The sequence below is a fragment of the Choristoneura fumiferana genome, chromosome 5 (genome assembly GCF_025370935.1).
Source record: "Choristoneura fumiferana chromosome 5, NRCan_CFum_1, whole genome shotgun sequence".
In the NCBI taxonomy this organism is placed as follows: domain Eukaryota; kingdom Metazoa; phylum Arthropoda; class Insecta; order Lepidoptera; family Tortricidae; genus Choristoneura; species Choristoneura fumiferana.
In genome coordinates, this window is record NC_133476.1 from 5,461,122 (window position 1) to 5,472,705 (window position 11,584).

At 36.1% G+C, this 11,584-nt stretch overlaps 1 protein-coding gene across 1 annotated transcript in view; it reads left to right on the plus strand.

Moving 5' to 3' along the window:
* Positions 1–10,594, plus strand: part of rl (Mitogen-activated protein kinase rl) — a 67,463-nt gene extending 56,869 nt beyond the window's left edge. Inside the window, exons 6-8 of the mRNA XM_074087578.1 lie at positions 496–663; positions 5,402–5,590; positions 7,199–10,594. Coding sequence (XP_073943679.1) covers positions 496–663; positions 5,402–5,590; positions 7,199–7,318 — 477 coding nt within the window. The 3' untranslated portion in view covers positions 7,319–10,594. The remainder of the gene's footprint in view (positions 1–495; positions 664–5,401; positions 5,591–7,198) is intronic.
* Positions 10,595–11,584: the final 990 nt, after the last annotated feature.

Sequence of the window (11,584 nt, forward strand, 5' to 3'; positions counted from 1 at the left end):
TAAGCTTAAGTAAAGTCATACTTATTTTTCCAAATCAATTTTAACTCAGCCGAACCTTGGATTTCAAAGAAACAACCCATAAAAATCATTGCAAAAAAGGCTTTTAGGAAAGATTAACAATTACTCAGAACATAGGTAGCTAGACCGCTCTTAGCAACTTCAAAAATGTATAGGGGAAAAATCTAGGAAAAATGCTGAAACTTGACTTTTCAAAGTCATTCCTGCGAGCGGACAAGTGTTAAGTTTATATCCGCATTTATGGCCCCTGGCCAAGTTTTAAATAGCCCACTGAAGCAAAACATAAATTTAATTACCTAGAAGAAAATCTACAGGATGTAAACCCATACCTCGAATGAGCTTGAGCTTCCTTCGTTCTGTTCTCTACCGCGTAGAATATATTTCTTATGTACCTTTGGGCCATTTTGTTTTCTTGATCTGTTAATGAATAATAATAAAATGTTCTAGCTGTGTTCATAGACATTTTCGTTTGTCCAGGGCTACACAAAATCCATAGACATTTGGTCCGTGGGCTGTATCCTGGCCGAGATGCTCTCCAACCGGCCGATCTTCCCCGGGAAACATTATCTGGACCAGCTCAACCATATCCTGGGCGTGCTTGGCTCCCCGAGCCAAGATGACCTGGACTGTATCATTAACGAAAAGGTATTTGTGCTCGAGGTGTTTTCAGATGTCTTTGAGAAATCGCCTACCAATATAACTGCTCCACCCCTCAAGCGTAACGGTGGTAAAGAGTACAATTTCGCTTGCGTCGTCTTCGTCTATCGTTAGGTACAGCCTGTAGTTTCTTCTATGGTACTGTGGGGACTAGGCTGTTTACCGCTGGCAGGTGGTAAAACTGACCACCTGGCAGGTTAGATTAAGTTTATTATGTATAATGATAGTATTTTTATATTGTGTGATTCTAGAATTAGATTTTAAAAGACGATTGTCAGCGGTATACATGCCGGAGCGCAGATTGCTCCCGACGGCCTGAGGGGCTAGATCTATCTTTGTAAAGTATTATTGTAACAGAAATAAAACAACATACTGACCACTCATACTTAGCTACAGTCCCAACAGTACACTCAAATAGCGAAAAGGAATAATTACTATAAATGTCATTACTTAGGTGCCTGTTTAATATCTTTCGTAACCATGAACGTAGATATAGTCAAAGAGCAAAGTTTTTGAATTGTCCTATTTATAAGTGTCCCTTGAACCCCTTTTATAAATAGCCGAAGACGAGTTTGTCGTTAATTAAATTCCAATTCGAGTACTTATGTTGGAATGTGTTTAAGTAGCTTCTTGTTGCCCAACTTCAATTGCTGTAAATTAAATAGGTGGTGACACTATTACCGGCCCGGATAATACCGACCCGATATTTTATGTACCTACACGTCCACACAAACTCATGTCAAACAATCGGTATTATCCCGGCCGGTAAATAGTATCACCCAAATATGTATATAGGTACCTCAAAAGGAATCCTTAAATACTTCAACCTAAAGTAATTAAAGTTTCGAAACTTTATGTACGCTTGAAACCGAAAAGAACAGCGGTTTATTGTTTCAGAATTATATATTACTTTTGAACAGAAAGATAAACTTAAAGAAGAAACTTTGTCCATATCTCTGGTAACACCGGTCTGATTTTGACAAGATAAGTAAACTCGTTATTAATCTCTGTTCTAGCCGAATAGCCTTTTTTGGATTTTGTCATTTTTCTTCACGATCAATCTACGAAACTTCCTTACGTAATTTTTGTGGTAGCGCTATTAAAAAACATAAGACGTATTGAGAACCTCCTCCTTTTTTGAAGTCGGTTGAAAAAGAGCGAACATTTTATGATGTATTATTTTGGTCGCTAAAATGACAGTGCAATTAGTGTAATTTCATGTGTCGTGATAAGTCCCGTTTACGATATTTAATTATGTGTGTAATTAGGACCTACGGTAACCAATGAAGAAAACGCTGAAACAAAACTTTGAAATCTGTTACAAACCCAACAAAAACTTTAATATCCATATTCGATTCGTCTTGCATGATATCGAAAACGACAAGTATCCACCAATCTGACTCTCACGAACTTGAAAAAGTAGGTGTCAGTTTACGTCGAAATAAATATCGAAGTACGAAAATATAACTGAAACTTCACCAACCTACGGAGAAAGTTTGCGCCGCAAATAACGTATCCAATTTCATCGCGAGTTGCCAGGCGATAGCTCACACTGAACGATTAGTTCTGTTTGATGGATTTCTTTGCTGCTAGGCTGCTACGGAGACCTTATCCTCTTCTTTGATTGCGAATCAATCCATGGCTCTCGAGTGCATCTCTCTCGGACTAGGCTAATTGGAAAGCGACAAACAAGTTTGGCAATTTACACTAGATGTTCTATGATAAAAATTGATTAGATTAGACAGCTGACGCGATAAGCTATCGGGTGACATAATCTGTAATGAAATAAGTAAGCCTAAAAATCAGTTGTATCTAGCAAAGAATTCGGTGCAATAGCAAACAGTCAATCTGCACTTAAGAGACATCAATATTCGATGTACAATGGCCTGCATTTAAGTGATTATGATTATGTTTTGCAATTGTCCATCGAATTTTGCTGGCCATAGTACCTACCATATACGAATAGAGGATCTTCGTCGTAAGCAACAATTGCTAGACATGCCTAGAAGGACTTGGCAGATTTTCATTGATATCCCTTTCAGCAGTGGGACAGAATAGGCTAACAATAATAATAATAATCCGTACTGGATCTTTGAGAAAAAAATACCTTGGGTCCGTCTCCTGGCTATGGTCCTATTTATATACAAAATGTCGTCCCAATCTGTGCAGCCTTTTGCACGTGACTGAACCACAAATAAACAAACTTTCACGTTTAACTAGCTGGCCAGAGTATTTTCAATTTGAAGAAAAATAATTGTAATCCTCTCACTAAAGCAATTCAAAAGCACCAAAGGTTATTTAAACAAAAAACAATAGGTATCGATTAATTGTTTTCAATACGTTTACTGACACTTTCCACAGGGTGTGAAAGCATCGGCACTCATCAATCACAGGTTCCCTTTGTAGCGAGTTGCTGCCGATGACATCATTTTACTTTGTGATTTATGTCGTCTCTATGGCTTTTTACGCGAAATTCATCCGTTAAATACAAATTAAAATTATGTTTACATTACTCTGGTTTTAAAAACAAACTTCAGATGTACACCAAGAAGCTAGTCGTATAATTAAAATTGCATGTTTACTTCGTGATTTCACATCCACCGTGATTCTAAAGTAATTGTCCATTACAGTTACAAAAACATTACTAACTACTTTATAAGCCTATCTTTGAAAACGCTGTGCATTTAATTATTGTTCGCAGATAGAATAAATAATTCCCTATTGACTTGACTGACTGATAAATAATCGCGTCAGTCCTCTGTCAGTTTTTAAGATTAAAACGTCATGTTAAAATATGTACACAGCATAAAGACTGGAGTATCCCCCAGTACAAGCCGGGATACATAAATAAAAATACGTGCCCTGTCGATGTATAAATGAATTATTAAACAGCGCGGATCAAACTTTTATTGCATTGTCCTCCGAACTTTATGTTTGCAAATTGTTAAAATTCATTCGGAATACTCGAATGCACGGGGTTGTATTTTGTTTTTATTGGCTAGACAGATCGGCTAGCAGTGTTTGTTTTTACGCTATTGCGGGTATGGACCTGAGAGAAACTTCTAGCAAATAAATTAAAGTGCGGCCATGTGAAAAATTTCATTGGAACCAATTTCTAAAATTGATTGGCAGTGAGAGTTGTTGCAAACAATCTCGTATATTTTGCATAAAGTGAACTTATATGCTTTGACACTTCGAACGATATAGTAATAATCAAATTGAGGATGGAATAAGTAATCAAATTCATATTTTCAATGTCCGTCGTCAAGCCTGAACCTTGAATGTTGACGTAAATGACACATCGAATCCTGTTTTGCTATATCAATAGAGGGTGTTAATTCGGGCGTATCAACTGCCTTACCCTTCATCAAATATTGACGAATGGGATGATAGCTAGCATTAATTTCTATCTAAAACATAGCCATATCGTAGATCCAATCTATGTGAACGTCAGTCTCCATTCGATACGAATGAAACAGAATAAGTTGAAATTAAATAAATTCAGTTCTGCTAATGGAAAACAGGTTAATCCTACAATCCATTCAAATAGGTAGTCTAAGCCAGAGATTGCCTAAAATCTGCATAGTTTCGTCGACTGTCGTTTATGCAATGAGGGTTTTCACAGAGGCGAAATATCGCTAGATGGCGTTAGTATCGTGAGTTTGCGTTGGTTAAAAACTAAATGAGCCAATCGCAAGCAAACGTCAAACGTCAAATTGACCTCACGATACCAACGCCATCTAGCGATATTTCGCTTCTGTGAAAACCCTCATTCGTAAACGCACAAAGCATGGTTTATATTAAAATTGCTACCGATGTGGCGAGACTTCCACGCAATGGGCATCACATCAGCGTCGCAAAGTGTATTTTTGAAGGGGTTTACTAATGTTTAACGATGTCATTTATATGTTTGTCAAATGTATTAATTAGCATACCTTTTGGCAAAATATTGAATGGTATCTAACCTACTGTCCTAGTGGCAGTTAACCTGGCTGGCAGCGAAGCGGAGCCTACTGAAATTGAACTATCCAGTCGCTTCTGCTCCGAACCGTCTTGCTCGCTCGCTTCGCTCGCTCGCGCAAATTTTGAAGTAAAACTTTGCAATATAATAATTGGCCAAATGTTATTTGACAATTTGTTATTTGCCTAAGCCAATCATTTGCTACATAATTATTTGCCACATAAAAGTGTGATGAAGTAAAATTTTGCAATATAAAAATGTTGCGAAATAATAAAAATGCGAAGTAAAGTTATGCCAACCAACGATTGGTTTGTCAAATCAAACTTCGGCGAAAGGTTGGTTGCTAAGTGAAATTTGGCGAAACATATTTCGCCGAAAAGGCAGTACACCTTTTGAAGGGCATGTCCGTTAAATTATCTTTGTATTTTCTCGTATTATTGCGCAATAAGGATCACATACTGAAATCTATGACTAAGGGATATAATTTTTGTTTTTAATTTATATATTTTTACTTTGTTATATTAGCTTTCGTATTCAAGTTAATTGTAATTATATATTTTATTTAAAAAAAGATGACTTTCTACCAAGTTTCTTGCAGCGCATTCTTCTTGGCAATGATGGTCTCTCCGAAAGCGCTGACGGCCTATTTACGAATAAACGTTTTGATTTTATTTTGAATTGAATGTGTTGCTATTTTTTCTATTTATTTTCTCATTTAGTTGATATCGAAATTAGCAAGAAGTGAACAATATAATCTTTCCCCAGGCCCGCGGTTACCTGGAGTCGTTGCCGTTCAAGCCGCGCGTGCCCTGGGTGGACCTGTTCCCGGGCGCCGACGCGCGCGCCCTGGACCTGCTCCACCGCATGCTGACGTTCAACCCTCACAAGAGGATCACCGTCGAGGAGTCCCTCGCACACCCCTACTTGGAGCAATACTACGATCCCAATGATGAGGTAAGATTGCAATGATGAGGGCCGATTTTAAGGCGCTTTATTGGTTTTTGTTCATTTTACTTAAATTATCGCGTAGTTTATATGTATTGTATTTTTACCAATTTCCAAATTAATCCGACCACTGCAATACACAATACCAAGATGTTTATCATCTCTTAGCATCAGGAGACACTTTCCATCTAGTCACTGAAAGTAGCCGAAATTCGGCTCATAAGAATTGACTACTATTTAGCTCAAACTATGTAAGCAAGACTTTTGTCTGAACAGATCTTTATAAATTCTTTGTCTGCCCAGCGGCAGTTATTCTACCAAACAAGGCACGACATTAATTTGTAACGTCACTAAATAAATATTTTGCTAAATGTCTTTCTCTGTCTCGTAAAACGGAGCAGTAATAGAAATGATTTCTGAGCTCTAAATTATTCAGGGCTGTAATGATAAACATATTTTTTCAGCAGAAGATAATTTGCATTTAAGACAGTCTATTATTCTTCGTTAAAATATTCATTTGTGTGTATAAAACCGGCCAAGTGCGAGTCGTACTCGTGCACTGAGGGTACCGTATGTACGCACAATAATTGAGAGTCTACCATGCTATTTTAAGATTACCTACAGGCTTGCCTAGTATTTTCTTTTTTCTTTCATTCAAACATTATGACTTGGTAGTTTCGGAGATGCATTTTCCTTGTATTATTTTGTTTCAAATTCTATGAAAGCGAGCCTTCTAAATGTGTAATTCACGTCCGCGTTTGAATCAAAGAAATACACATACTTAATAATGGTTTCTTTTCATTTAAACTTAACCTTGTTTTAATTGCGGTATATTCTCTGAAATTAACGTTGGTTTGAAAAATATACTTGGTTTTAATTGATATTTAAGCTCTGCTCATGTAACGCGTGTAAGCCCAATATTTGTCCATTCCTCCGCCCACGTCTGTGGCGCCGTGTCGTTAACTTAATTGTGAGTCATTAGTGTCCCGAAAACGGACCTTAAATTATACGTTAGCTAAATAAATATGTGAATTAAAATTGTGTGGAGTAATCAACATAGTTGATGACCTGACGGCACTCAGCCGGGAAATTAAATTAGCAGTACAGCCTCGTGGGGTTTGGCGCCTTCAATTTCTGTAGGCAAACATCGTCATTAATAACATTTCACTTCGTTGCTAATGGGAATTCAAATTGTGGCAACGAGGTGTTGATATACCGGTATATACTACTGTCCATTAACAAAAAATACCGTAGTACGGGATCTGATTTCAAGTTTACCTACGTCATGGAGATAATTATACCTACGTCAACCAAGTTATAGATCTGACTCTTAATTTTGATCAAAAACAATACCTACCTATCAACCAGACTTATGGAACTAAGACATTATTGTTTTTTTTTACGTAACGGGTGATTAAGGGCTTATAGTATGTCCTTATTGTGGTACTCTATGACGTAAGCAAACTTGCAATCAAATCCCGTACTACTTACCTACTACTTTTTAGAAATCTATGGAAACCTAAAAATTATAAAAGTCACGATTGCAAACTGTAAAAACCGTAACTCAAAGTTGTTTGAAATTAGAATGCAAATAATTTATGCTCATTTCCCCGGCAGCCAGTGGCAGAGGAGCCGTTCCGGTTCGCAATGGAGCTGGACGATCTGCCCAAAGAAACTCTCAAGAAATACATTTTTGAGGAAACGCTCCTGTTCAAGCAACTCAACGAAGATGCGTAGGCGCAAAACTAAACCACTGTCCCACAAGACCTATCATACCCGCTGCAATGGGTAAGGCGTCCACTTGCGAGCTCTTTGCCATGTTCTAGCAACCTATGTTTGAAAATGGTCCAATCTAAAGCATGTTTGCTATCTATCAGATAAGAAATAATCAGTATGTACATTATTTGACAACGTATATTGCACGTTCAAGATTGTCCGACGGCGGCCGTCATAGCAGATATCTTATCAGCTCTTCGATTAAAACGACAAGTGGTTATAACGAAAAATTACTAACGACCAGGCATCAGTGAAATGAACCTCAAAGAGTTTGCAAACGGACCCAAACAAAAGGTCTAATTAACCATATGGTGAAGTCGACGTGGTTTGACGCCGTCAAACGTACAGTATGCGCCGCCGGCCTACCAAAGCCAGCTCCGACCGGCGGCTCTACTTAAACATAACTGTACTACATTTTATTAAGTATTGGACGTGAGACTTTTCATTGAGTCGGCGGGTTCAGTCGGTATTATACTGTAAGATAGATCGTAACGGAAAAGAAGCTCGGAAATGATTTTCATAAACATTCTAAGAGAATTGGTCGAATTTGTCGCACGTTATTACTTTGCGAGCGGGTGTGGCAAATGAAATGATATTCTTGTATAAAGCGAGATCGGTTAGTACGTTTATTGGTAAGAAATTAAAGTTGTATTTTCATAAATTTAACAGTGTTCAAAACCAGATATGAAAGAGCACTCAACGAAATGACGCGTACGGCGTACGGTTTTCTTTAATTTGATCGGAATGAACTCTTAAAATATCAGTAAGCCGTCGGTCAGATAAAGGTCTGGTTAAAAGTAATAAGCAGAAAGCTGGAAAGTACATTTTTAGAGCATGTTGTCGGTCAAATAAGTTAGCTGAAGTTTGTATTTGTAATGCGTGGAAATATCGCAAAATAATACATATAAAGTTACCTTTTTAGTAGGAATAATTGTTAGTTGGCTATTAGTATTTTAGCGTGAACAAACCGGGTGTATTTTTTTTATGGACATATCACTGATATTTCTGTTTCCTCGCGGATTCGAAAAAATACTCTTTCAATAATATATTAGTGCTGTTAAATTATCAAAAAATTGCAATACAAATAAACATGTCAGCTAGCTATTTGCCTTTGCTTAGATTCTCTGTCTTTTCCAACAAGATTAATCTTGATTTTAAAACAATTTTATCTTATTTTATTTCCATTTAGACAAAAACATATTTTTGTTAATTTGTAATTTAAGGTAAGTACAATAATAAAATAACAATGTAAGTAACAAATGTTAAAAAACTTCTATGCCACTGCTTTATCTCTACGTATTTGTCAAAAGCTAAAGATACATTTCCATTTTTGTTTTCTCAAAGCTGTCATTCGATTGTCAGCTAGTGAAGAACTGATCGTTTTTGTGATGTTAAGAAAAAATAGATTTTACATACAACGTATACCTACACGAGGGTAAGAATCGACATGACTGGTTCAGAATGTTGAAAAGTTGATACAGTATATTATAAATGTAAGTGTAGAAACCTTTTAGAATATTAGATAGGCCTTTCCGAAATTTATAAACGTTAAACATATAGTACAGTTGCTAATTGAGATGGTACAGACCGATGAAAGGGTGTTATGGCGACGCGAAAGTTTGCTGCAGTATTACAATGTTCACTGTACAGTTGATTGAGGATCTCAACTTAGTATTCTATTTGTGCTCTGAATTGGATTCGCAACCAAATAAACGACACAATTACCACTCGAACAACCGACACGTGTCGGGGATTTATAAACTAATAACGCTTTATCATTGCCTACACATGGACTTGAGGTGTTTAACACAGTTTATCCTAATCTCAGAATAATATTATTATTTAATATCTGCAAGCACTGCGAGACAGTAACTACTTAAATATTTTAAACTCTTATTAATTATTGCAACACTATAAAAAGCAGTGCCAATGCATTGGACGCTAAATAATAATGTTCATATTAGGCTACGTTTACGTATCGTTGTTGAGCACCCGATTGTCGAGATTACTTATTTATATAAATAATTCAATCTATGTCCCAAGTGGCACTATATTATTCGATAAGCATCTATCAGAACTGGCAGATTGTGTAAATATTTTTGCATCTCAATTAAATGTAATTTGAAATGTCACCAATCAGACTTTCGAGCACTACTATTTTATTCGTCGATTGTATCATGGTCTACTTTCGAATAAATCGTATTATCTCGTTGTCTACGGTGAAAGTATTTGTTGAAAAACTTGCTTGTTCAAATGGTTTCTCTAATAATAATCGTCTTCCTTGTATTTGCATGTTAGCGCACAACACTATTTTAGAATAGTGGATTCATATCAAGTGTTTAAGAAAATGTTTATAGGATGTTTAAAAATTTAGTTGATCGTGCGTTTGGGAGTTTGTGTCAAGTTTTTCAACGAATGGTCGTTTTGGAGGTTTGTGGGAAACAGCGGCGAAGTGAGGTAAGCTCATGTAGCGGGTCTATCTGTTGTTACTCTATATGTCTATAAGATGTTGTTAGCGGGAGCCGGCGAGCCGCTCTTTTACTAAGACTTAAAGTTGTTTGTTGCGCGTTAAGAGCATTTGTAACCAATCATTCAAAAAAATCAAACATAAAATACATTTTAATTCAATATTAACTTGAAATAAATACAATGATGTTGTGATGTTAAGTAGCTGTTCATTTTATCTTTGTCACTCACGATAATTATGTAATCTGATTGTGCAATTTAATACCTACATATTTAATGATAGAGATGTGAACGTTTTTAATAAATGTAATTGAACAAACTTTTAGTTTGTCGTTGTTTCAATCAGTCGTTTTATTGAGCAACAATGTGCGTATTTTCAGGTGTATTGTAAAACTATGAATGGTCACTTCGATTGACTTGAAACAACAAACAAGAGGTTATTGTGACGTTTAGTAGTAAAATTACATCGAATAAGTGGAAGAAATTGGTCTCCAAGGGCTGCCTGTCATGTATATTACATCTATCTATTAAATAAATCTTATCAGATACTGCTAGAAACCCTTGCTATTAATTCCCTCGCTGCAAAGGGGACTGTTTATATACCAACCTCAAAAAATAATGACACCAGTAACTATCACGTATTTATTGTTAAATATGAGTGTTGCCATATTTTCTTAAGTCATTATCATTATGTACAAATTGGATTATGATAAGGTAATTTGTTGTCGGTCAACAGTTGAATATTACGAAAATAAATCAAATGAAAGTAAACATGGTTTAATTTCATTCTAATCCGACTTTACTTTTTTCTATTTTTTTTTACTTTAAACTTGAATTCAGACAAAAAGTTGAAACGCTTTATCTTTCTTTAAATTAAACCGTTAATTCTTAATATTTTAAGTAGGTACTTAAAAGAGGTAGGTAGTAGAGGTAGGTACCTCTGATTAATTAATAAATTTTTTACGTAGTTTTTTAAGATGTTTCAAAAATGAAATTAGATTAATAAAAGCATAGTTAGTCCGGGCACTTTGAAGTGTTGAAGTGGCCTCATCATTTAAGATATCTCAAGACGGCTGTCTCATATTTTATTTATTACACTTTGAATAAACTTTAAGATTTTTTCTACCCATACTTTTAAAGTAGGTAAATTCAGCTAGATTTTAGGTAACTAGGTACATGTTGTTTCGGCTAGCTGCAGTAATGTATACCTACTAGAGTTGTGGATAACGCTCATTTCGAGGCTTAAAGACTCGAACTCTTAAGACTCGACTATATTTGAGAATTGAATTGGCTTATTTTATACGTATGGACGCTAGAAACCGTCTTTGCGGCCTTAGACTCGTTAAGCCTCGTGAGTCTTTAGGGTTCGAGTCTTTAGGCCTCGAAATGAGCATTTTTCACAACACTAATACCTACAGCACATAGCAATTTTAGTGCTATCTATACTCTGAGCCAGACAGCAAAAAAGTAGGCATAGGAACATGTCGATATAACCTTGTGTAGACGCGGAATGAAAATGTTAGTTCTTAAGTGGCGTAGGTTGGGACAAATTTTTATTTATTTCTCAATCACCAAAGGCACGTTCGGTTACATTGTTCCTAGTATTGAGTAAGTACGAGTATTCCTCAAATCAATTAAGAAGAATAAACGAAGACAACGTTCTAAGCAAGGTCTTAGATAACATTGTGGAATTTCAGGAACTATGTAACTTTAGCTACGACAACGAAAGAAGAGGATGAATGAATATGTTGATTGAACTCC